Source organism: Falco punctatus (genome assembly GCF_963210335.1).
Source record: "Falco punctatus genome assembly, chromosome: 16".
Taxonomy (NCBI): Eukaryota; Metazoa; Chordata; class Aves; order Falconiformes; family Falconidae; genus Falco; species Falco punctatus.
The window spans coordinates 1,579,462-1,606,530 of NC_137596.1; the positions used below are offsets into that span (position 1 = coordinate 1,579,462).

The window sequence follows — 27,069 nt, forward strand, 5'->3', positions numbered from 1 at the left end:
ATGATCAGACTGCTCTGCCTGCTTGTCCTTGGAGCAGCTGGCGTTAGCTGTCCTGGTGAGCTCAGGGAACCTGTTAGCCCATACGGTGAAATTCAGCTCCGTGCCCCTCTCCTCGTGGCCTCCGTGGCTCTCTGAAAGGCACTTAGGTGCACAGCTGTCAGCGCTGAGCATCTCCAGCTCTGCCTGTGCTGCAGGCTCCGTTGTGCAGAGGACAGGGATGATTTGCAGGCTGAGGCAATATTCCCGTTTTAGCCCATACTGCCTCAGCAAACACACATCATGTGGAAATCCCATCTTTTTATAAGTGTGTAGAAACTCCAGCAGGACCCAGACATGGTGTGAAAATACCCAGAAGACGGTGCCAACCATCACGAGCACCCACTGGGCAGATCCTGCCCTGGGAGCTCTTCAGCAAGCCCACCTAAACGAGAGCTAAGAGACCCCCACCACACAGCCAGAAAAAGGTCTTTCCAGTATGCCAGGGCCAGTGGCCAAATATTCTGCAGTCTCATTGCAAATGTGGAATCTGGTTTTCATCTGCTCGTACCAGACAAAGACCCCAACACTGACACCTGCTGCCAAGGTCTGTACCATGTAGCTTAACTTTTAGCCCGTCTCTCATGATGCAGACATACACGCAGTTGGATGCCAGTGGTCCAGGGACATGCAGTGTCCCGATATCACTGCTTTGCATCACCTCCTGGCATAAAATCCATGTAATGGATATCATGGACATTCGTGCACCTTCACTAGCCTGCACCGTACAGGAGTACATCCTAAGAGATATCAGTTCGAGATATCAAGCACAATATCAGAGCACAAACCATGACCTTCCCTGCACATCGCACATCCCACGCTTCAGCTTTGTTTATCTATCTACCTCAGCAGAAAGCAGCTTTTTTGCTGTCTGCATTTGCAGCTAATACCCCACAAACCTCTATATCCAGACAGCAACAATTCTTTAGAACATTTTTTTCCTAATCTCTGTTCAGTTAATTTTCATTCTTCTTCCTCTTCATCCATGAAAAAATGCCTGTAAGCCTGGGACCCGATCCGTAGCCAGTGGAAACCAAAGGAAGGCTTCTTGGTGACAGCCTCCTTGTGTGCTGAAAATGGCCCAGCTAGGGAAGAATAGCACAAAGGCAGCCCTGGCAGACAGAAAAACTCCAAAAGACTAAAAGACACTTGAGCTGTCTTTGCTACACCTGGACAAAACAAACACAACTCCCTAAACAGGTTCTAGGGAACGCTACAGCAACCCCCATGATTTGTTTATATGTCATTTTTGAAAAAGCACACAGATATGGCCAATGGCCAAGGAAGGAACGATGGTTTACTGTGATGCCCCAGATTTCCAAGGAGACCTGTCTTCCCAGCACCAGGAGCTGCAGAGGCTGGGCTATTGGGTGGGCACCCAGTCATGCCCCCACCATTTCCCCCTTTGCACAGCATCCTCACCGGGAGAACTGCAGAAGGCAGGGACAGTCCAGCCCTGACTTTAGAACTGTTACTGTCAAGTTTCATTATGATCACAACTAGGTTTGTAGCATTATTTATTTATTTATTTCCCTGCTGGAGGAAAAGAATAAGGAAAAGCAAAGGGGAAAAAAAAAAAAAAAAAAAAAAAAAAAGAGAACACAGCCCAAAGCCCACGAAGCACATGAAAAATAAACAAAGTGGGTCATGACACATCTGCCCTGAACCTTGCACACCTAACAGGGAGCAGCTGGTGGTTAGGGGAGCCAACACAAAAATCTGAATTGGCCCTAACAGAGAGTAATTAATATCCCTGGCAACAAAAATCTGGGGCATGAACTGGAAATAGAAATTAACTTATTGAATCCCTGCCTAGGTATCTGACCATCAGTTCAGCCTCCCACCTGGCTCTTCATTGCATTTCCAGGCAGTCAGCTGCTAGTGCACGGGAATTCAGGGGAGGGGGAACAGCCTCCAGAGGTAGCACACGCATATTTGTTTTACTTTTATTTTACATGTTGGCCTTTGACTGTCTTTCCAACATTTTTGCATCAGGGTGGAGCCGGAACCTGGCACTTTTACCTCCATGGATCCCCTCAACCTCTCTTGGTACAACGGTGACGTCAGTGACAGGAACTGGAGCAAGCCACTCAACGAGTCCCATGCGGACCAGAAGCCTCAGTATAACTACTATGCCATGCTGCTCACCCTCCTCATCTTTGTCATCGTTTTTGGCAACGTGTTGGTGTGTATGGCTGTGTCCAGGGAAAAAGCCCTTCAGACTACCACTAATTACCTGATCGTGAGTTTGGCAGTGGCAGATCTCTTGGTAGCAACTCTGGTCATGCCTTGGGTGGTCTATCTGGAGGTAGGTGACACAGTTTTCTTTTGCAGTACTGAATGTTTCTGGTGAGTGGGTAAAGGGAGGGAAGGTTTAGCAGCCTGGACACCAGCCACTCCAAGACCTCCTGAATTTCCCCGAACAAACGTGTTTTTAAATTCCTAGCAGTTGATCAGATTTTTTCCAGGAAATGAACATGACAGCAGATGACAGGCTGACTTGAAAGTACACTGTTGTTCAGAGGGCTAAATTACAGTCCAACTGCATTGAAAATCTGGCTTTTTGAGGGATCAAGAGTGAAAGGACTCCAGTTTTGTTTTCAAAACTACATAGATTGACTGTTCATTCCCAAACACAAGAACAAGTCTGCTGCAACATCATGGGTGTCACGCTAATAAACTGCATCAAAAAGTAATCAACCCCCTATTTCTGAAGGACTACAGTAGTAAGAGGAGCAGGCAATTGTAGAAGTAGGAGGTAAATTCACAGCTTTTATGATACAATATTTGAGAGAAATCACAGGTGAGGTACTTCTCACACCGCTGCCGTTAGCACATCACTTTGGTACAGGAGAGCTCTGTACTTCTGCACGCAGAGCCGTGCCCGCGTGGAGCCCTGGTTTGTGAAAGCCAAACACTCCCAAGATTGCCACCTGTTTACTTGATGGCAAACGACTCTTGCAACAGTAAATAACCTGGAAGTATGAGATGCATCTCTAGAGGGAAGACTGAGAGCAGATATACCATCCCTCTCCCTTGGCCCCCTCGGCCAGCTGGGACCTGGCACGCTGGCGGCAACCGCCACCGAGAGAGAATGAACGGCGGTGAGAAAGCGTAAGGCTGAAACTATACTGAGCTTACAAATAATTTTCAGGAACTTGTTTATGACAGCAAATGATAAAACAGAGAGCAGAGCCGGGGAAGAAGCCGTAATCAATTAGCCCATTAAGTATTAATGCAAAGCAAACCAAACCCGTTGACGTGACATAGGCTGTCGAGAAACCACAATACTAATTATCATTCCAGTTAATTATTGTTTTCATAGCACTTTAAAAATGTAAAGCATCGTGCATCTGCTGAAGCTTATTAACATGGCCACAGGCTGGCTGTGATTGGAGTGAATGCCTCTGGGACTTGTTATGCTCTTCTATTCTGTTCCTCTTTTGTGACAACCCATTTTAAGCAGAGCCTTATGCTGTGACAAGTTCTTGCTCTCTCATGCCCAGCTGTAAGAGTCTCTCAGATGCTTCTTATTTTAACGTGGAAGAATAAAGCACAAACGATGTAAGATGCCTTCCCCTTTCTGGGCTCATGTGTAGACGGAGTTGGCCAGGAACCTGAGCTGCCTGAATCTACCAAGTAGGACAATCAGGTCTCTACATCTCAGCAATACTTTTTTTACCCTTTCTGCTCCTATCCACTCTCTGTTAAACCTAGTGCTAGCCTGAAGCAGCAAAACCCATGACAAATACTCCATGCCAGAGGAGGAGCCATAGGACTGACGTGGGTTGGGCACGCTGTGGTCCCTCTCTGAGTCCACGATTTGCAACCAAAACCAAGAAGAACCCTCTGTTCTGTAAATATATTCATTTCTTTTTTAGGCTTTGTGTCACATGCCTGGACAAAAACTAATGTCAAAAGGAAATCCTTTTAAAAATCAGCCTCGATGCAAACAAATCTTCTACCTCCAGACCTCTAAGGTTTCTCCTACTTAAATGAAAGCACTAAGAGAAAGAACTGCTGCAGTTTACAGCATCTCCCATAAACTCAGAACTATGGGTTTGGGAAACTGATATTGCAGAGGCTTATATCTGGCTGGAAACCTTTGCCTTTGGGCAAATTCTCAGCAAAGTTACTGATATAACTGTCTCTTAAGTGCTTTTTTAATCACTGAGTATTCATCTGTCACTCAGGCTTCAATGCAGTCATTCTTCCTTCTTTATGCTGCCTATGGTTATGTATATCAGAGCAGAAATAACTGAAGAATAGATATCTTATTCATTCTATTTTCAAATGCAGTAGGACTCTATTTTTATTAGAGGGAAATATACTTTTTTCATCACATGTCAAATACAGCAGTCCTAATAATTGCTATTAAACTTAATTGGCAAAGTTCAGTTGCAATAACAAGATAAGTGAAGAGAAAAAGGCTACTGGTAACTGGAAGTGTTATCATTAATTCTTTGTCTTTATCACAACATGTAGTGTCATAAAGAATTTTCACTGGGTTAAATTAATTTCATTCACACACACACAAAAAAAGTGAGGAATTTCTACCCTGATTTTTTAAACAAAGAGATGAAGGAAAGTTCCTGCTTCTCTACTGCTGATCTTTGCTAGGTATAATTGCAAAAAAAAAAAAGCCTAATAAAAAGCTGTAAGTACAATTAGAGATGCTCAGGATATAAAATTAATGTATTTCCTTCCTAATACCTCTTTGCAATGCTTCAGAGACCTGTTTAAGCTCTCACAGAGCTCACTCTGAGGAGACTTGCTCTCCCTTACGCCACTGGGATACGAGCCCAGGTTTGTGTTTGCTGTTTGGGCTGTCCAACTCAATGCAGAGTAACAGGATGGAATCAGGAAGGACAAAATCACACAAGCCTTCAGAGGAATGCTCTAAAGAATGGTTTGGATGGAGCAGAGCACCTCCTTTGAGGCCATGCCATCATTTGAGACCTTCAGACTGGACAGGACAAAGCCCTGGAAGGCACTCGGTGGCAGCCCATCCTAACTGCCATGGCACGGGACTGACTGTGTGGGACCTCATTCCAGCTGGAACTTCTGCAGACAAAATTTTGATCCCCCTTGAACCAGCAGAACTCCAGCTACCAGCAAGAGTTTCTGTCTTTGTGCAAAATTCCCCCTTCAGACCCTCTCAGTAGTGTATCTTCAGTGAGTTCTTTTGCTGACCTGATTCTCTCTTTGCAGGTGGTGGGTGAGTGGAGGTTTAGTCGGATCCACTGTGATATCTTTGTAACCCTTGATGTTATGATGTGTACTGCCAGTATCCTCAACCTCTGTGCCATCAGCATTGACAGGTGAGGGCTCCATGGCAGCAAGTCATGTCAAACCCACGGCGGCAAGTTATGGCCATCTTCATACGGTCTAATTTTACTTGTGACTCACAGACTTGAAAATGTTGAGAGCTGGTGTCATTGAGGTCTTTTGAAGAGCAATTTGTAGGACTTATTGAGGTCTGAGCAGGGATACCATGAGCTGCTGCATAGGTGTTGAGAAATTAAATGCAATTGCTTGTACGTGTCCAGCAGTTGGTTCAGTCCTTCTGTTTATATACGTGAGTGGTGGAGCAGATGTCAGTGGGAAGAGGCAGCAGCACAGAGAGAGAGGAAGAAAAATGCTGTGCTGGGTTGACCCCAGCCTCATGCCTTCCCAAACAGGATCTCAGAGATCTGTGAAACCCTGCTCGCCCCATATTCTCTCGCTGGAGCAGTGTCTCAGACACAGTAACCAGGTGTCTCTTCCCATGGAGCTGGTCAGCACTGGCCCAGTAACACCCGACTGGGTTTGTATCTTCACGCTGCAGGTACACAGCGGTAGCGATGCCAATGCTGTATAATACCCGCTACAGCTCGAAGCGCAGGGTCACGGTCATGATTGCTGTGGTCTGGGTGCTTTCCTTTGCCATCTCCTGCCCGCTCCTCTTTGGCCTCAACAACACAGGTGAGTGCTAAGCCACCTGCATGGCTGCTGGCATCTTCCTGGCTTCACTGGGTCCCCAGGTAGTCTGTTACAAGGCAGAGGTAAACATGGGGATCAGTTTTTAGGTGTACTGGGATGTATCCATCCCTGTTTCAGGTGTCCTCTCCCAGTGTCATCCCAGGCTACTTCTGTCAGTGGCTTCTGAGTCTGTTTCATCTCTTGCTGTTCCAGACCAGTGTGTTAGACACATCAGAACTGAGGTTACGTAGGAGTTTACACAGGACTCCTCAGTGTTACACGAACATTTATTTGTCCACTACAAAATCAAAATTCCTCTTATATTAAAACACGTGAAAAGGAAAGTCACGGGACAAATAACTTCAATGAGACAGGAGAGACAGAGAACTGGCTGTTCAGCCATCAGTTTCATAGGAAGACTAGATTGTGTCCAGCACGGGATCAGCAGGCTTCTAGTTATAAGGCAAGCAATAGCCAGGGATTTTGGAACATATGTGACTCCCTGTGAGCCAAGGAGAGTCTGCTACCACTTCCAGCTGACATGGTGGCCCCCTCTAGAACCTGACCCCCTCCCTCTCTGGGTATCCGTGTGCCTTCTGAAAGAGGGAGAGAAGAGGGGGGAAGCTGGTGCTAGTTCCTAGCGGCAGGGACAACCACCCTGAAACTTTTCGTCTTCCAGATGAGAACGAGTGCATCATTGCCAATCCTGCCTTTGTGGTGTATTCCTCCATCGTCTCCTTCTACGTTCCCTTCATTGTCACCCTGCTGGTGTACGTGCAGATTTACATAGTGCTCCGGAAGCGCAGGAAGCGTGTCAACACCAAACGCAGCAGCCACGGCCTGGACTCAGACACGCAAGCCCCGCTGAAGGTAACTAGACCTCTGCCTTGCTCTCAGCAGTCTGTCCTTTATCCCCTCCTGCTCCACTTCATCCCCCAAAGCGCCTCCTCCTTTCCCCAAATGGCACTGGCCGGACTAGGTGCAATACTGGATCCCAAAGGTGAATGCTGTGTCCCGTGCCATTCTGGAGTCCCAGTTGCACACTCTGGATTATCAGGTCACTGGCTGGTGCTTCAGAAACCTCCCTGGATCTCAGGGGATGTTTCATCAGCAAACTTGCATTAGGAGCTGCTTCATTAACCAGACTGCATTTCCCTTGGCTTTGCTAAGTTTGGGCTGGGGTACCCAAGACTGCTGTTTTCTGAGTCAGTCCTGCTGCTGTGACGAAGAAGTTCAATGGAAATTGTTTGCGTGGCTGGGGTGCAAACTACATCGCTGGTAATGATACCTCTGCAGTGAAAACAGCCTCTCAAAGCATGAGATATGTATGTAAGTGGAGTCCAGCTGAGCGTGTTTAAGTGTGAGACTGCTTGTCAAAACGCTCCTCTCGCAGCACGTGCAAAACACCCCGTAGGAATGTGTAGTCCCAGAGGCACTGCCTCCCAACTGCATTGCCTCAGAGGGCAGTGCCATGCCAAGCAAAGACGGCAGCAAGACAGGGATAGACTGAAACACAGGAGATCTTTGTGGTTTCCTTCCTTTGGCGAAAAGCACGAGGGATAGTTGCCTCCATTACTGCTTCTTCCAAGTAGTTTTCCACCATTCTCAGCACCTTAGCCACACTGATTAATTTCTGCTTCGTGCCCTGTGTTTGTATTTCCACGTGCCTCCCTTACCAGCTTCCCTTCCCAATTACTCTCTGCTTGTGTAACCTCTGAGCTGGTGCTTGCCCCTTAGGACAAATGCACTCATCCAGAAGACGTCAAGCTCTGCACAGTTATTGTGAAGTCCAATGGGAGTTTCCAAGTTAATAAGCGCAAAGTGGTGAGTGTTAAAGAGAAGTGGTAGCTTTTCAGAGCATTTAACTTTTCCCTTTTCTCCTCCTAGGACACAAAATGAATTTATGTAGGGTGGGAGAAAAATAAACTAAGAACAAAGGTTACCATTCAGTCTCAAAATTTAAATATTCTTCCCATTCCTTAGAGTGAAGCAGGGGGTTTAAGATCACAGAGCTCAAAAAGCCAGAGTAAGCTCACCTAAAGATCAGCTATAAAAGCCATGACATTTTAACATTTCGTGTCTTTGATTTTCTGCTCCTCTCTGTTATTTATTTTAAGTCTCGGACTGCATTGGCTTTGTTGGGTTTTGCTTGTTGATTTCAGTTTTATTTATGTATATTCTGAAAAACCTAAATAAAACCTATGGGGAGTATAGACAGCGTCTCTCCCATTTCTTAGCCTCTCTGTGCAATAAAGGAGAGTCAATTCACTTCAGTTCTGTCGACCCCATCTACCCAAAACTGTTCTTATCTGTAAAGACTTCGCAGCCCTTTCTCCAAGCATCTACCAAAAACGTAGGAAGGGAGAAGAGGGATTGGTTGTTCTTCAGCATCATCCAGCTTCACTCTGCAAGGAATGTTCATTGCTCCTCTCTGTATATTTATCTGTCTTTGTGTTGTGGACATTTGATTCTTGTCCAGGAGGCGGAGAGTCACATAGAAGAGCTGGAAATGGAGATGGTGTCCAGTACCAGTCCCCCTGAGAAAACCACCATCAAACCTGCGGCACCAAGTAACCACCAGTTGGTTGTGCCAATCGCTTCTAATCAGGGCACCAACTCAACCCTGCAGGCACCTTTGGACAGCCCTGGGAAAGTAGAGAAGAATGGACATGCCAAAGAAGCACCCCACACAGCCAAGGTCTTTGAGATCCAGTCTATGCCCAATGGCAAGACAAGGACCTCTCTCAAGACTGTGAGCAGGAGGAAACTATCACAACAGAAAGAAAAGAAAGCCACTCAGATGCTAGCCATTGTACTCGGTGAGAGTGCGCGTTGGCTTCCTCTTGTGTTTCTGCAGAAAACCAGTAGCTACCCAGGATCAGGGTAGCCAGTCTGAATGTCCAGTGTAGACTGTTTTCCAGGCCTCCACAGAAATAATTTCACTCGATACCCTGGAGGACACGTAGGCAAGTAGGCAAGAGGCTGCCGATAGGAAGGCTACCTCCTCCTCAGCTGGGGTCAGTACAAAAGGCATCCCTCCGTGGGGCGTTTGGGCTGCCAAAAGACGGCTGGGTGCAGGGGCAAGAGAGCTCGCGGGCTTTCTGGAACACAAAAGGCAGCATAGCTCTGCAAGAAATTGGCACCTACAAAGGCCAGATTTTTTGAGGTAACTAGTCTAATTACATCAGCAAAGAAGTTCTTTAGTCCCTGGATACTTAGTTTATAGGCTAGAAGACTTAACAAACAGAAGGCTCATACCTCAGGGAAACGCTTCCTTTATACCCAAAAGAACCTTACTGTTCTCATAGTCTCAACATTTGTCCAGCTTTCAGCAATCAAAATCTGTCTTTTTCCTTTTCCCCCAGGTGTTTTCATCATCTGCTGGCTCCCATTCTTCATCACTCACATCCTGAACATGCACTGCGATTGCAACATCCCCCCAGCAATGTACAGCGCCTTTACGTGGCTCGGATATGTCAACAGTGCTGTCAACCCAATTATTTACACCACCTTCAACATTGAATTTCGCAAGGCTTTCATGAAGATCCTCCACTGTTAAAAGGAAAAACAGCAACCGCATTTTTAAGAAGGAGAAAAAAAGAAACCAACGCCATTCACGCACACAAAGGGGCAGCCATGGAGAGGCCTCGAGCTCTTGTATTGGGAGTGAGGTCTACAGTGTTACAGCAGCACCATGCCCACGCACCTCTGGGTGGGGGTGTCACGAGGACCTTCGCGTGGGAGGTTCCCTCATCCCTCGAGATGACCTTTGGACTCTGGGACACCAACCCCAAGAGCACCTTTCAGAGCTACCCTCACACTGTGTTTAAAGCAGAAGCAAAAATCAAGACACACTCAACTTGATTCTTGCCTGTGACCACCTGACCTTGAGTGCATTAAACACAGACAGTCGCAGAGCCACGTGAAGGTAGCGATCAGTCACTGCCGCTACCGGCTTGCGTGTTACATCATTGATACGATTGTCACCAAAGACAAGACCGTCTTTTCCGCTTTGCAATAGGAGCCAGACAGAGCTTGCGGAAACTCCATGCAATAGCTTTGCCTTCACCTTGAGCTGATGTACCCAGTATTAAACTGCTGAAGCTTTGAGAGAAAAACTTTAAGAGGTCCCCAGGTGGGCTAAGAAGGTTCTGCCACCTACAGATCCAATCCCTGCAAGAACGTGGGCCTACAAGCAACGGGCAGAAGTAAGAAGGGGAGCACAAGTCTCACGTGGAATCACTACATCGTTGTAAATACGAATAAATAGGATGAATTGAACAGAAGCCCAAGCCAAAAAATAGATGGAGAGGAATTATAGAAGCGATACCTTGTATTGCATGGTAAACGTTCAGATCAAACAGGACACCAACTGCATCTGCCATCAGCCAGCCCAGCTGCAGTTTCTGCCCACCAGCATTTCATCTCCAGTCTCTTACAAGCATTACAAACCAACTAGGTGAGGAGTGTTAGTGCAGTGAATGTAGAAATATGAAGACAGTGTGTCAGGTGAGGCACCTGCAGCCATGGTTCGCCTCAGATGTGAACTTGAACAAGTCTACTAAGTTTGGTCCAGTTCTTCTCACCTAACTTCAGGGTGCCATGGAGCCAAGGACCACCTCAGATATGGTTTGCCTATGTCTCTCAATAGAGAGAGCGCAGAATAACATTGTGCCTAATTTAACTCAACAGTAAATGAAATAAAGTGTGTGTTTTGGAGAAAGCCACAATAAAAGCCTAAGAAAGTCCCTTAGCTGGACCTGCTCCTGGGTCCAAGTTGGACTCTGGAAAGGTCTGGATTTTTCCAGCATCCCTTACCTTTTGCTAACTATCTTTCATGGATTAAAACAGTTGAAAACCCTGAACAGCATAATTCCACCACGCTGACTGTGGCATTGCCAAATCCACACTGTACTTATCGATTGTACTCAGTTCACAATATATTTTGTATTATCTCTGTAAATAAAACCTAGTAAGATGAAGAAAATGGCATGGAAATAGGTCTGGCTAGAAATTACCTGGGATCTGGAGAACTAGGTGATTGCAATAGCCACGCGCAGAGGCAGGCTCCCGACTTCCAGCTGCCTGCTGTTTGCTAAAGATGTGAAAAGACAATCCGGAGAGCAATAGAATCCCTTTTCTCTCTATGCAGTTTGCGGAATATTCACATAGTTTCTGCTTTAGAATAGATAAAGACAGCTGCCAAGAGGGAGTTTCTCTTGTCCTATGGTTTTCCTATATTGCTTACAAAGCGTTTTCCTATGGGATGGACTGTGATGGTAGAATGTGTTCCAGCTGTGTGTCAAGAAGTGGTGGTGTCAGGCAGCTATAACACATGCTCTCAGCTGTTTTCTGAAATTGGAACGAGAGTCCCACCTTGATCCAGAGCTTTCCACAATAATCCTTGTGTTCCTGGAGGAGGCTGATAACCAGGGTTATTAGTATTTAGCCCATGGGCTGGTGTAACACTTGAACGCGGCTCTTCAGGGTCTGCTCATGGCTGTAAATTTGAATGAAGAGCGATCCTACAGCTGCCTACATGTGCCCCAGCTTAGCGAAGGATTTCAGCTTATACCCTCAGCAGAAACAGGTCTTATGTCTTAACTGAACTGGGGGTGCGTGCTCATCAGAGCAACACTCTGTTGACATACATGAACCAGGTGTAATGTGTTGCTGTCGGAACAAAACGTGACGAACGTGTAAGATGGGGCCAGTCATGCGGCTAGAGAATTTCTGTACTTTGTACGCTAATAGGATTATAGGCAAGGGAAAAAACAGTTCTTACAGAAGCACAGGAAACTTTCCAATCCTTTTTTAATCAGAAAATTGGAGATGTTAACTCAAGAGATCTCAGGCACACATTTATCTGTTGGGTTTTTTTCCCCAGTTTTAACCAAGCAAGTTAAATTCACTCAGTAACGGGAATCAGTTCAAACTGGTATTACTTAAAAGATTCAAAGAATAATGTAAAGTTAGTAGGTTTTTTGGTGGATACATAGTAACACCCTACTGCTTAATTTCCTAACATATTCACAATTGCAAAGCAGAAGGGTGCTATTTTTCTTAGTGAATTAACGGGGCCGGGGGTGGGGGGAGCTGTATCAAAATAGAAAATAATATGCATATAGACAAAAAAGCTTTAAAGCATTTGAAAGTAGCCATAGATTATATTTGCCCTGTACTAAATCCTGGTGCAAGCCCTCAAAAATAAGTGGAATGTGAAAAATGTCTTAACTTTGTGCCATAATTTTATTTTGTGTTCAGCGTTAAGCCAGGACAAACCCATCAACTTCAATACTGTGCACCTTGTTGGAAAACTTTGCTTCTGAATCTAGATGCGGAACCTTATAGCTCAACTCACCTGAACTACTAGATGAAAAACTCCTCCAAGATGTCAAGGAGGAAAAAAAGCTGCTGAAAAAAGGCTAACTTGGAACAAAAAGAAAAAAAAAAAAAGAAGAAGTGTCATTTCCTAGAGATTAAGTATTTGTTGGGAGAAATCACCTGCAGCCCATTGTTAATCCCAATGACATTTTAAGCCACTTGTTCCTCACACTCCAGACTCAAAGGTATCTTCTGGGAATATCTGTATCCCCACTGCCTTTGGAAATGTGGTAGCGCCGTGTCTGTTCATCTCCTCTGCAGCAGGCTCTCCTTTCCCACAAAACATCTACACTTAACGACAACAAACTGAAGCCCTTCCCACCCATGAATCCAGCCTTCATTACATTTTTTGAGAGGACCAAAGGACATCATCACCTCTGGCTTTACAGATAAAAAAACTAATGCCAAGAGCAAGGACAGTCTTAGCAATCCGTCTGTACAGCACCTGGCACGACGACAACCAGCCCACAGTTGTGATGGAAGGGGTGAATAGAAACTTCTGGAAATTATGAGAAGTAAGATGCATCGTATGGGACTCTGAGGCCTCTTGGCCACAGATCTGAGTCTGGCAGATACGGTCCTCACTGTCACTTCCACTCGGGAAGAAATACTGCTTTCCGAAGGACTGCTGGTGGCAGGACATGCTGATGATGGTAAGGGTACCGATATGTTTTTTAAAGCCCATTAGTGAGAAGATTTCATTTCTTCGTTCCTGAAGAACTAAAGACCCTCGATACAGTCCCTCTTTTGTGATTCATTATTTGTAATTGAAGCTTTAGTTCTGCTTACTGAGTCTTCCTGTTCCTGCTCCTCTTCCCTGTGATTCACAGCCTGCTGAAGCCCATGTGGCTCTCTGTGCCCCCCGAACAGGTTTTAATTAAGAAGCTAGTGAATTCTGCCTGCACCGTATTTGGCGCTTGCCTGCTTGCTCCTACTACAGTCATGATACTGTTTATCTTCCTCATTGAAGAGTAAACTAATTACAGTAGGTCTAACCAGCTTACTAAATCCTGCTGAAATGAAAAGGAAAGGAACAAAAAGCGCCACTACCTCTGTGGTGAAAATCTCCAGTGAAAACACGACTCCCTGAAGAGTCAGGAATGTATAATACCCATCACAAGTACCTGTGGCACCAACAAATGTCTTCATGCAGCACTGTAATTAAATCGAGACTTGCACATGCTACCCTGATGTTATATGCTTATTTCATTCTTTTTACCAGCAGCGGTGATGATGGTGTTTAGTGTAAGGGGTCAGACTCTAGGGACCTATGGTTACACTATACATCCTACAAAACAGGAAAAGATGGTCTTCAGATGAGATCTTGCATTTTTTCCGACTTGCTTTTCCATTTAGTTGTATTTTTTCTTTTTCTCCCTTATCCCAGTCTGTCCTTGAGAATTCCAGCTTTTGTCTGGACTGAAGCTAGGAGAATCAAACATGGAATGAAAGGGTGCAGAAAGACACAGGCAGAAAAGAAAATGTTCTTAAATTTCTCCATCTCTGTTCTCTTCTAGACAGAAGCAGACTGTGGAGTATTTGGAGGAGGAAGGGATGGAAAACAGATAAGTACCTAGCCAAGAGCAGTCATGCTGGCACTTCTGGCATCACAACAGCTGCCTGTATTTACTTTTTGGCACTGCTCGTTCACATCTGGTCCATAGCAGTACAGGTTCAAGTTGGGGATTGAAAGCCACTGCTCTCACTGGGACTTTGTCTACCTGAGCTGTAAAAGTTGAGGGCAACAAATACGTATGAGTCAAACATAAGCACCAACCTGTATCGGTTTGGTTGGCAACAATAAACAGTGGTGTGGAGTCTACATACTCGCCATCTCTGCATGGAGAAAATAAATAGAAGCTGTCAGACCACTATGGCACTTCAGGCAGTTTGTATGATAAACACAGTATTTTTAATGCTGTATTTTATGCAGCAGTTGATATGCCCCACAAAAAATAATTATGGGCTTCACTTGGCTAAGCACACCTAATGTATGAATTCACAGCAGTGGGAGCCCTCCAGCTGGCCACCTCTATCGCTTGGTCTTGCAGAAGAGGTTTTGTGAAGACACTTAAAATCTTACGCCCAGGTTAAGCAGCTAGTCGCATGGAGGGTTTTTTTTTTTTCCTTCTGCATTTCACTTTTATGCTGGAGAACTTCATTATTTCATCTAGGAATACTTACACTTGTATCGTGCTTGCTGTTGAGCTGTTTCCTCAAGCTACCCACTCAGATGTCTGGTATTTACCCAAACCTGACCCAACAGATGCAGGTAAACCTCAGCCAGGTTTAGTCAGCACAGCTGTAAAACATCAGCTTAGGCTGCAACGCTACTGGGGTTTGTGGCTAGTTCTCACCATGATTATTTTCTTTACACAAAAAAAAGAGGGAAAAGGAAAAAAAACAACCAACCACTCCCTTCCTATTGCTAGGATAGAAAACCATCTGTCTCCAAGAACTAACAAACCGAAATCTCAGCTTGGATCCTTGGCTTGAGCCAAAGGACTTGGTCAACTCAGTTTTGAACCAACGCAGAGCAGACAGCTAAACCCTGCCCTGAAGCCTTCAGCCTGTGCGGTGACCAGTAGCTCCAAAGCTACGAGGTTCAACTGACAGTTAATTCTCCTTGCCGTGTGATCCAACCCAAAGCCACCACAACTGATGGAAAATTAGGTGCTCAAATGACACCTCCCCCACCCCAACACAACAGAATAAATGATATTCCAAGACGAAACAACAGGACACACACCAGCTTGTTTTTAGCATGTCTAGCCCTAGCCTGTCAGGATAAAGGCCAGCTCCGGTGAGGTTCTCCCTTCCAGCAAAATCTGATTTCTGAGCCTGCGGACTGCAAAACCACCCCAGCAAGCACTGCCAGCAAGCACTGGTCACACCATTAACAATAAAAAAAAGAAACAGAACTGATCTGTCCATCTCCTGGCACATTTGGGCGAGTCCTATAGATTCAGGTCAGGCCTGATATAGATATGCTTTCTTCTGCACATCTAGCACAAAAATAGAAAAAACCAGTTGCACTTGTTAAATTAACTCATTCTCTTTAATCAAAGCTTCTTTTAATAATTAAGACTGCTCCCCCAACTCCCATCTTTCTGATGATACCAGACTGTCTGCTTCATAAATAGCTTTTGACTCATAAATAACAACCTTCTTCACCAATGACAGAGTGATGATAGTGGACTAAATATAATTAAGGTATAATGAAAAATTAACAGGCCTAGAAATGCATTTAAAGAGACTTCAGAAGCAAAGCAAAACCCAGGCCCTTTAAATGAGGAAAAACATTCTGCATTCCCAAGCTGCCATGCTGGGCCCATGAAAAAAAAGTGGGATAATGAAAACAAGTGAGCACATTTAACCAAGCTTAGCATTGCTTCCCTGCTGCATGCAATCAACGGTATCCATTGCTTTGATGAGGCTGTAAAGATTACATCACTTAAATCTCAGCTGCAGGATTTTATGCCAGACTTACTGAAGGGAAGCAAGCAAAGAGCACAGAGGTTTCGTGCTCACTCTAGATTAGAAGGCATCGCTTCTGGTTACTAACCGAGCAACTACAGAGATACTAACATGCTGCTAGGGGAGTTTGTAATGTGTAGCAGGAATACGACACGTCACACATTAGCAAGTTTTATAAAAGTAAAGCAAAACGGAAGCCACAAATGCACAGAAAGCTGATTAAAACGGGCTCTACAGGACAATGGTGGAGTTCAGCTGCTCTCACTTCACTGGGGAGTCTTCTCGCCACGGAGCAGACGAGGTCAATCAGCCTCTCTGGCCCACTGCCCTGTCTCAGTGGCGAGAGGTTCATCCGCTCCAGCCTGGAGAAGCCCAAGAGGGCAGGGGTCTGCGCATCCCTGCCCACCCGAGAGCCGGGGGTGCGGGGTACTTATGACTGTGAGCCTTCAGCAACATGCTGGCTCCCCACCCCAGCAACCCCCACTGCCCCTCTCCCCCGGCACCCCACGCACACCCATTTACACCCTCCTCCTCCTCGCTTTAGCTTCTCCCCAGCTCGGCCGAGGGGAACTGCGCTTCCCGCGCCCTGGGACCGCTGCTCTCGCCCCTCCTGGGCCAGCAGGACGTGCCTGGCTCCTCCGGGGGCTGGGGGAGATGCCAGGTCCTCCCACGTGGAGCCTGTCCTGCAGAGAGGGGTGGGAGTGGGAATATCTTATGGCATGACAGATTCCCAACCATGGCCAGTCATGCTGCTTTCCAAAATAATCAGGCGCTGGGCTTGGGGCGAGCAGAGGGCAGGGACACGCAAACTCAGGGATGTCAGTATAGCCAGAGGACAGCGCATCCAGGCACTGTCCAGATCCTTTTTCCAGTGGGACATACTGCCTGTAGCACGGACAGCAGAAGACATGACCGAGGCGTGCTCAGGGCCTGATTTCTCACCCACGGGCAACACCGCCACGGAGCTGGCACGCACAGATGCCCATTCAGCACAACATGCTGCACCGCTTCTTTCTGCCTATACACAGAGCAGGCTTCAGCATCACCCGAACAACGTCGGAGCTGATACTCTGGGCTTTTAATAGCGACTCCTGCATGTGGAGGAAAATATGATCAGTAGAAGACAAGTGTCCTCGCGGAGCTCTCTGCTTCCTATCTGTACTCATCTGTGGTTTAACCACTACATAAACCCCACTCAGCTGCGTGCAGACCAGCCGCAAAGGGCTACAGACCTCACCTGGGAGAGAATCGGGTCATGACTCCAGGCTTTGTAATTGCATTAACCATTTCATAATCACCATCGTTAATTTTTACTTGATAATGCAGCCATGAAGTTGATTTTCGTTTCAAACCACGTGCAAAGGCAAGAAACCATGAAATTAATGTTAGCAAGAAAGCCAATCTTGTCTCCAAATAATAACAGCAATGCAGGAGCAAACAGCAACAAAAAAAAAAACTCTGTGTAGATCTTAGGAGTTGAGAGCTGTCAAACCATAAGCTGGAAAAATGTACAGGGCTACAGAGGAAAATCCAGGAGCTGAAAATATGATGGAATGAGACAGGTTACGAGTTGAGAGCTTGTCTGCATGAAGAAATGGAGAGTCAGTGCTGGTCTAAACAAACATGCCCGTACATCACTTTCAGAATCCCTCGCTCCCTTCAGGACAGCTTTAGTCAAAATCACAAGTGACTTTGCTCAGGCGTAATTCTTCTCCTTTGCTAGAGAAAAGCAGCCAGAGTGCAAAGCTGCTGCTGTGGGTCCTTTAAAGAGACTTGCAGCATAATGGCACGAGAATGACTTCGCTCACAGCTGGGGCAACCAGTGCCTGGTCTGAAGCTGATGTAAATGCGGTGTCATGGGCTGTGGTTAGTAGGTTAAAAACACACCAATGTGCCCGTGTCTGGCCTGGGTCAAACCCATTGCATGAGAACATTCACTGACACATGGAGTTGATATTGAAGAGCTGAACTGCTGCTTCTGCTTCCCTACGGGCCGTGGGCTGGGTTCGCCAGCAGGGAATAGTACAGCTAATGACACAGAATGGAAGGGTTTGACCCAAAACAAAACCGGTGAGTTTGGAAAAGGGCTGCAGAATCTCAATCCAACGAGTAGGCTGGCTAAAAGCAGAGACAGCAGGAAAAATGTTTATGCCTTTGTAGCACTGTACACCCACTTTGCACTCTGTTTTGCTATAAATGACAGTAGAAGTGCAGAACAACAGGGAATCAGCTTCTGCAATATGTATGAAGGCTGGAATCTAGATGCAAAAGTCACAGCAAATTAAGCTAGGGATGTAGATTCATGACGGGACTATCGTGGCTTGGCAATGTACCGTGCTACAGTAATTGAGTTTGTGCATGTTCCCAGTGGGTGGCAGACGCTCTAGGTTGCATTCCTTCATGATGTTTACATTAACATGCCTACCTTGCACTTGCTAGGAGTTAAGATTATGGAAGGAGTGAGTTGCTGTGGCTCAGTTAATGCGTGGTAACCCGTTTAGCCACAGAGCTACGCCTGCATGTCTGAGCCCACCTACCAAAGGAAACAGTCAGGTCTATGTGGCAGTTCTCCGGGCACCTTCTAAGAAGTGTCTGATTGCCTTTTTGATAAACAAGCTCAGTAAATTACTTTGAAGATGAAACCAGAATCATTCAAGAAGATTAAAGAGAGGGAAATACTAGGTACTGGATCGTGATTCAGAGAGATCAGCAAAAGGGAAAATGCTAGTAAACTCTACCTTAATTAAAAAAAAAGCAAAGGGAAGTTTTCCATGAAGCAGACTAATGTTGAGAGACAATTCTTCGCCCAGCCAGTCTGACAAAGAAAGGCTGCCTGAATAAAGTGAGGCACTTGGGAACAGGCATTTACAACAAAAAGCCTTGGAGTAAAACTGTCACCCTGTGGTAACTATCACCGAAGTGGCACCAGCAGAGGGGTAGGGCACCCTCATCCACAGGGAGCTCATCCCAGCCTGTCCTTGTGCTAGAGGTGAGGGCACAGACCTCGGGAAGCATATTTACTGCCTGCCAGAGGAGGAGCTGACTTTACGCACACGTGTACATGCAGAAGCATGCTGGACAGGTTAATTCACGAGCAGAAAAGACATTTTTGCAACGAGACTCATCCTCCAGCTGTCTTTTCACCCTAACTATGTGTTCCCCAAAAGTCTGAAATCCACGCTTGTGTTTTAGGCATAATGAAGTGGATTTGCGATTTCCACCTCTGCCTACAAACCCAGCCAAGCCAAGGGCCAGAAGGCAGATGGCCCCGTGTGTGCACAGCACCCAGGTCATGCAGCCCACGCCCCAGCCTGGCGAGCAGTGCTTCCAAGGCTTTTGTTTGTTTTTCTTTGGAATCTGTGTAGAAAACATTTTAGTGTTTGTTTAGCTTTTAGAAGCTATTTGTTTAGCCTTCAGAAGATTAATAGTGGAAGAAACTGACTAAGCAAAACCAAACAAACCAAAACACAGTCCCTCTGGTTACTTAGAACTTTTGGAGAAATCCCTCCTCTTCTGATCATCCCTTAAAGCAGAAAGTCTTCAAGTAAACTCTGATTGGGAAGTTTGCACCTTCCAAGGAGTTAGTGCCGGGGACAGCCCTGCCTGAACCCCAGACCTTTCTGTGGGCAGCAGCCTCCGCTCTCTGCCTGGCAGAGGCAGTAAGAAAAGAGAAAAAACACAGAGGAAAAAAAGGGACCTGTGAGTCCTAAATGAAGGGATGGAGAATTTATCTCCTACCGACAGCATAGGCACAGTCCCACCCCGAGAGTTCAGGCCAGGGAATCCCCCAGGAGACCCGAGAGCCCAACCTGGCCGTGTGCGGGATGGGCTGCGCATGCTGAGGAACGGCAAAATGAACATGTCAACGCGCCTCACTGGGGGGCCAGCACGTCTTAGATGTGACTGATGATCAATGAACACAAAGCACACGTGACTTCTGCCACCAGGAACAGGAGAATGCGTGCATTCTTCACAGCATGCAGGGAAGAGCAGACCCAGCCTCCTAGGCATGTAGTCTGAAATGCCTGTAACCTCGTCTGATCCACTTGCCTGAACTCCCTGCATGCTCCACACTCTCTGCACATCACCCAGCACCTTCCAGACCCTCCCGCTCCTGACCTAATCCACTAATCCTCTCCAAAAGCTGCCTTGACCCACTGCAGCACTTTTCCCCACACGCAGTTTTAAACCTTTTAGTCTCTGCTGAAAACCAAAGATGTGGATCTTTCAGCACTGAGCACGTGAAGAGGAGATTAACTGAAAGATATGCCATAAAAACACTTGTTTGGGAATCATTTGCCTTCCCAAATCCTCTGTCAGCCTTAGGACCAAAAAAAAAAAAAAAACCCAAAAAACAAACCAGTAAAATTTGAGTAGAAAAGCCAAAGCTATCTAAAGAAACAGATTTCTTCCTAAAATCAGATGCAGCTCCCATTCCCAAGGAACTAATCCTTGCTGCTTAGCCCATGCTGCCCGCATCGGGCGCACAGTTCACTCACCACTAAGGTTTAAGCAGCAAACCTGGCAACGTGAAGCATCTGTTTTGTTTGCTCGGTTTAAGGCTGTATTTTCTCCCAGCCTAGATCAACACTGAAAAGTGGCAATTTATCAGTCGTGCCGAGCTGCCACGGCCCATGAAACCCAACTGGAGCTGAAAGAATTAATTATTGCAATTACCCTGGTCGATGTTGATGGGCTGTGAGAGTGCACGCACACCCGCCCACAGGACGGGCGCAGAGTAGGACTGTGGAAACTGGCACCCACAGCAACGCATGGTAGGAAGCGTCAGTCACTGTCACTTCTGGGTGCTCAGAGCAAGCATCTGGCAGTGAACGCCAGCGCTGCGAGAGGGGGTGCAGCAGGAGTGTCGGGGGCTCCGCCAGTCGTGGCTGTGTCTCATTGCTGTGGTGATCATCCCCCAGACAGTAGAGCGGGGTGGACGTCAGGTGACAGCACGGTATGAAGGGGCCAGAACTGTTTCTCCCTACGATCCTACGATGTGGTTCAGAGGAATCGGGGGTGGCATTAGTTACTGCCTGTCCACATCACGGCCTCGCCGTGTTCCCGTCTCCAGACTGTCCGCCTCTCCGCCGGGAGTTGCAACCAGCCTTATCCACATGCACCAAAACTCAGCAGAATACACTGACGCCTTCAAAACCAACAGCTTATGGAAAGATTTGGGTGGTGACTAAGTATATTTATCAGTGACTAATTATGATGTACGCATATTGCTACTGCTCTGTTGTGAACATAACCGCTGCGGTGACAGTCCAGAAACTTGGTGGTCACTTGCAAACACTGGTAGAGCTGTTGACCCATGTAAAAGAAGCATCTCTGACTTCAGCTGTGAAGAGCCTCCCTCCTGCCCTAAAGCAGGGTCATCGCAGTAAGGAGCTATTCCAGAGGAAAAGGCAACTGAAATTCCGGCTCTTTGTCCTTAATGCATTGTCCTTCTGTGTCAGGCTAGAAATTCTTCAAAGAGAAGGATTATATACCGCAAAGCAAGAACATGCAGCCATCACCTCAGATCCTGCAGACCTCACGGGTGCCTGAAGATAAACTTGGCTGCACTCTCGAGACCTCCTCTGGCCAGAAAGAGCTGAAGAATGCAAAAGAGAGGATGTCTGAGAAATTTGCCTGGCAGACCCTGCTTGAGCTGGGCATTGGCGACTTTGGAAATGTTTTAAAGGTCTAACTGGAGCCTTTGGGTTTAGTATAGAAAATCTGGGTGGCTTGCTGTTAAACGAGCTGCTCTTACAGCCCCTACTAACTTCAAGATGCTTGGCTGAGCCAGCTGGACCACAGCGGATGCAATGTATTTTCCATGTGAATCCCACTGTACCCCTGGCGTGCTGGGACCCGTATGTACCCCGTGCATGCTGGGCACGAGCCAAGAGATGCGCTAACGTACCGTGTCCCTTCCTCCCTCGCTGTGCAGCCACGCTCTCCGCGTGCCATCGAGGGCAGGCAGCAGGAAGCACCACAGGGCTGCTCAAGGCAAACTCAACACGTGCCATGCTGAGCAGCTACGGCACGTGGCAGGCTCCCCAGGGCAGCAAGGGGGCACGTGCCGCCTTTATTTGGTGAACTGATCGTGCTGGGTAAAAAGGCCGAATACAGTCGTACTGAGCTGGGGAGGGAATGTCAACCCCTGTTAGCATGCACAGCCGTTCACTTTAAATGAATAAAAGCTCCCCTGCTCAACGCAAAGGCTGAAGGGGGCTTCCTCTGTTGCTACTGTACAGGTATGTTTATTATATCCAAGCAATTAAGCTTCTGAAATGTCCATTGAACCCAGTCCTTCCACAATATGAAGTGCTTTGACATCCTGAACATCTCGTTAACACGACAGTGACCTTGAAAACCCCTCTTTTCCAAGAACCTCCACAGATTTTGGATGAGTTCTACTTTTTCTCTTTTCTTCATCTCTTTGGTTATTTGGCAGTTGTTTCCCCACCAGTTACTTTTTAAAAATGTCACAGTGGGTTCTTGTCCTGTGACAATTTCCAGCATTCTCTGGGAGTCCCTAGGGATGAGTCATAAGCAGAACACAACTGTGTTCAGTCAAAAGGAGCAACACATCGGCCAGCAAACAGACCTACTCAGCTCTCCTGGGAGAAGTTGTGCTGGCTGTTAGACAACAAATAATGTCTTCAAAATAAAGGCAGGTCGGTATCAGCAAAACCTTTTGGCAGACTGGAGTCTTTTCCAAAGTAACAAATTAATTCCCTGAACTCCTTATAGTTATTTTTCACCCCCATCCTGCTTGGAGCAGACAAAGAAGTTTGTCCAAAGAATAGCAATAAAATCTTCATGGTGATACAAAGCCTTAATAAGAAATAAGCCTGTGCTGAAGAGCACTAGAAGTGCTGTGCAAGGACCCAGACGTGCCCCTAACGTGAATTCTGTCAGAGCCAAGTTCCATCAGCATCCACGATTCTCTTTTCCTAAAGCAAAGGCACTGGACCACAGGACTGCCAGCAGCAAACAGAGCTCGTTTTACCCCTTATTGCAGCTAATTACTGTCCCTCTTTATTGTTGACCCTGGACTAATCTTCCTCTCTGTAATCACTCCAGATGGAGATAGAATCTTTAATGTGATATTTTCTAACTAGCAAGGTTGTTTGGGTTTTGGTTTTTTGGTTGGTTTTTTTTTTTTTTTTCTTCTTTTAATTGAGAAGCACAGTTGCCACATCTCTAGGATGGAGAGTTAAGCCGTGCTCTGCGGGGGCTGGCTGAGCTTTCTGTCCATTGGATGATTTTGATCTTTTACCTTCTTGATTTTTCATTTTTAAAACCAGATATTTTTTTTTAAACAGTAATGGAGCACTTATTAAATAAATGGTAGTTTATTATAGCTGCATGTTAGTTATGTGATTCACAAATTGCCTCTGTTAACTGAATTATACTCATGCAACTCAATATATCAGAAAGGGGTATTTGTATCCTAGAGAGCAAAAAAGCTTGAGGATATTTACTCCAGGAGTTCACACGTGTCCCCCTTAATAACTGGCATTAGACAGAAAGGAGTTGTAATAAATCCATAGTTCAGCTCTTCACACTGATCCACTGTGGAAACTGGTTAACTTAAGCTAAGCATAAGTACAGTTTAATTCGTTAAGTGGTTGCACATGTGCAGGTTTGGGACACAAACCCCCAGTCCGGTAACCCGTACCCGTCAATTCCAGCCCTAGCGGGAAAATTTGAGACTCACTTAAAGAAAAGCTACTGCACCACGTCCTTGCAAAAGCAGAGCAATTTGTTACACACATCAGTACTTAGTGACTCATAAAAGCATCAGCAGTTTCTCCTGCTAACCAAACAGAGCGCAGCTTTTCAACACCGATACAATGAGCAACTGCCTCTCTACAACCATTATGTGATTAATTCTGTTCTCCTAGGATTTTATTCTATTTGTAAATCAAGTTTGCAAGAGTGTGGCCCGTGATCCAAGACTCGGTAACATAAAGATGATGTTTGATGTACTTTAGTTTGGACTGACTGACTTTTAGGTGCGATCGTTTACATCCTCATTTAAACTACAGCAAAGAAGATATAAATTAAACTCTAGGTAACTTTTTTTTTTTTTTTTTTAAAACACCTATAACAATAGTGCAGTAGAATGAATTGCCCTTGGAAGCGATGTCTATAACTGATCGTTTTCAAGGACAAGCTAGAGGAATGTGTTTCAGGATGGTTTTATGTGGAGGACAGGATGCCATCCCCAGGGTTCCTTCCAGCTGTATTCAGAACACTGCTCTTCTAGCACCAACCGTAACCAGGAAAAGAGCGATTTTCTTTGAGTAAAGACATTGTCCTTAATTTCTTCTGGGTTTGAGCCAACCACCCCGTCGCGACAGCAGCACTCTGAAGGAGAGAGAATTGTTACGGACTGAGTCCATAGGAGGAGGTTTGTATGGGATGGCCAAGTCTGCTTCTTCCAGGTTTTCATCCTGCTTACTCCGAAGGCAGAACAAGACGCATGTCCAAGCTGAGGGACATGAGTCCTCTTTCTCCAAAACCCTAATATTAAATCAGATGTGTGTGGGTTTTGGTTTTTTTTTTGTTTTGTTGTTGTTGGTTTGCCCGCCATCCCCTTTTCCTTTCCTTCCCTTTAGCAAGTGTGTTTTAGGCCAGAATTTGGCACGGGCACCACACAGGGTTTGCTGGGCCAGGAGAGGCTGCAACCCAGACATGAGAGAAAGCGTTCACAAGGTTTTGCTAAACACAGTGGATGATCCGCAGCACTCTGCACCGAAGCAGCGCTGCAATCGCATCAGCCTTTCGGATTCAGGTCAAGAGAGACAATGTCTTCCTCTCAGTTTAATACTCCCAGCTACTCCAGCCATTAACTCCACTTCTCTCACCCGTCTTCTCAGCGCTCATCCTGGCCCTCATCTATACTGCGCCAGGTGGCAGCTGCATCCTCTCACTACGTACCCAACCATGAGAGCAGTAACCAGGTTGGGCGATCACCTCTAACCACTCGCCGGTCGGGTTTATTGGCGAACGCGGTGACCTGGTTGTAGAAAGGGCACAGATGCTTGCCTGGCTTCATCCACACGAGGCAGCTCTGGGACTAGGCAGGCTTTCTCACGGCATCGCTGATGGGAGCGGTCCTCTGGCCTTCCAGCACTTCTGGGATTTTATCCCAGCTCCACTCAAAGGTGCAAAAGCAGCAGTTTCCTTTCGATGAGGAAGGCTAGGCCTGGGGGCTTCCCTTGCGCAGGGTCCTTGCCCTGCACGTGGCGAACGTCCCAAGCACAGCTCCATCACCTGCTGAGCACCCTGGGCACGAGGCAGCTGCTGCTGGGAAGCAGCTTTGTGGTGCTGAACTTCTGGGGTAGCCTGTGTTACTTATTCTGGTAGGGATATAAATCTCCTCCTGGGTAGCAAAGACTTTTCCCAAGGCCAGAGAGAGTGTGAGGAGCAGAGGGCTGACTTGCCAAAGTGACAGTCTGAACCGTGGTACCCCCCTGCCAGCCTGCCCCCGTGCTCTTGAGCTCAGGCCTCCCTGGGGCTGTAACAACGCAAAGTGTTACCAAGCTTTAAAAACAACCATTGTTGGTTTGTGGTATTTTTTCTCTCCCCTTCCCCCGCCCCAAAATAAGAGAAGGACCAGTAGCAAATTGCAGGAGAGAAGGGTTTCATGCTGTGCTCTAATCCAGATTAAAGGGAAGTAGCAGCTGATGAAAGGATCAAAAGACGTTCAGCTTGCTGGGAGTGAAATGCCTGGTAGGAGCAAACAGCGAGCACTCCTCAACACCCAGTCAGGCACCTTTCTCCATTACTAATGGAAGTTAGTGCACACCTGCACGCGATGATAGAACTGCGTGGAGAGCTGCTTTTTGAAATTATATCAAAGCAAGAGGATGAAAATACTCCCTAAAGCTGGGGAGTAGCATAGGTTAGTGCTGTATAGTCTGGGAAGAGCAGCCAGATGAGGATTAATTATGTCAGGCCATGAAGAGTCTGTGAAGGGAGTAAGGCATGTCTTACACCGATGCCTGATCCCATACAGATCCTACAGTCGCCTCCTTATAATGAAAAGAAACACACAGAATTCACTATTTCTTCTTACATTAAAACCACCCCCTCCTACATTCACATCATCACTGTCAGAAACATCTTGATTCTTCACACCTAAGGGGCCATGGAAAAGACACAAGCATTCCTGCTAAAAACAGACTTCCCCCCCCCCCCCCCCCCCCCCGATGTATTTATGCAGATCTATTTGCCTCCAAAATGTGGGATTAATTGTAATTGAATTGCCTTTCTAGATAATTCCAGTACTGCCAAACAAAGGAACTGTATTCCCCGGGAAGCAGGAGCTCTCCCCCCTGCAGAGTTCCCACTGCTGAGAGGCAGCCACGCGGAGAAGCCAGCGTTGGAAACACCCGGAGGAACGTAGTGACTCCCAAAGCAAAACGGCAGAACTGCCTGAGAGCTGGGAGCTATGTGATCTGAAGCTGTCCAGGCAGGAGCACAAGGCATCACCACACACACGCACAATCTTTGAAGATCCATTTATGCAGTGAAGCAATTTGGAGACAGCAGGGGATGTACAAGTCAAGGTTCAGACAAACTCAGATCAGCTCAAAGATCTGACGTCTTACACCAGGGTGGAGACAGGACAGTAATTAAGGACCTTAAGTTTCAATGAAGGTAATTTCTAAAAAGCGAGAGCAACAGATGCAACAGAAAAGCAAAGCAGTGGGCATTTGCTACCAGACACTGGGATCCCAAGCAGGAGGTGCAGTTGAATGATGCTGTGCTGTGACCGTACGATCTCATGACCAGATTCACAGCAACAGAAGAGATCGTTCAGCAAGCGAGGCGTGGCTGGGCACGCAGGTAGTGCCGGGGTGGATTCGTGCAGATTCACACCTCCTTCACATAAGCAGTTTCTCCTCTCCACAGGAGGAATTGATCTCCCTCCTCCCGTGTGTTTGCTGTGCTGTCCCTTTAGACCCCAGCTCCCTCAGGACCAGAAGCAGCGCTGGTGCCCAGCATGGTTCAGCACCCAGCACCACGGGACACCAGCATCTGCTCTCCACCACGGGGGCTGATCCTGCACAAGCATCAGTAACAAAACCAGTGAGAGAAATTCCAAAGGTCAGCAGAAGATGTCTGCTGCAGCGAGATCTACTGGAATTTTTTTTTCTTTCCCCAGAAACACCATGTTTCTCTGCTTTCAAGACTGTCCTTTTT

At 46.6% G+C, this 27,069-nt stretch overlaps 1 protein-coding gene across 2 annotated transcripts in view; it reads left to right on the forward strand.

Moving 5' to 3' along the window:
- DRD2 (dopamine receptor D2) overlaps nt 1-23,943 on the forward strand; it is a 59,770-nt gene extending 35,827 nt beyond the window's left edge. For both annotated transcript variants that reach the window (XM_080366753.1, XM_080366754.1), the window contains exons 2-8: nt 2,032-2,344; nt 5,248-5,357; nt 5,864-6,000; nt 6,677-6,867; nt 7,735-7,821; nt 8,477-8,816; nt 9,363-23,943. In XM_080366753.1, coding sequence (XP_080222879.1) covers nt 2,032-2,344; nt 5,248-5,357; nt 5,864-6,000; nt 6,677-6,867; nt 7,735-7,821; nt 8,477-8,816; nt 9,363-9,556 — 1,372 coding nt within the window. In that variant the 3' untranslated portion in view covers nt 9,557-23,943. The remainder of the gene's footprint in view (nt 1-2,031; nt 2,345-5,247; nt 5,358-5,863; nt 6,001-6,676; nt 6,868-7,734; nt 7,822-8,476; nt 8,817-9,362) is intronic.
- The last annotated feature ends 3,126 nt before the right edge of the window (nt 23,944-27,069 follow it).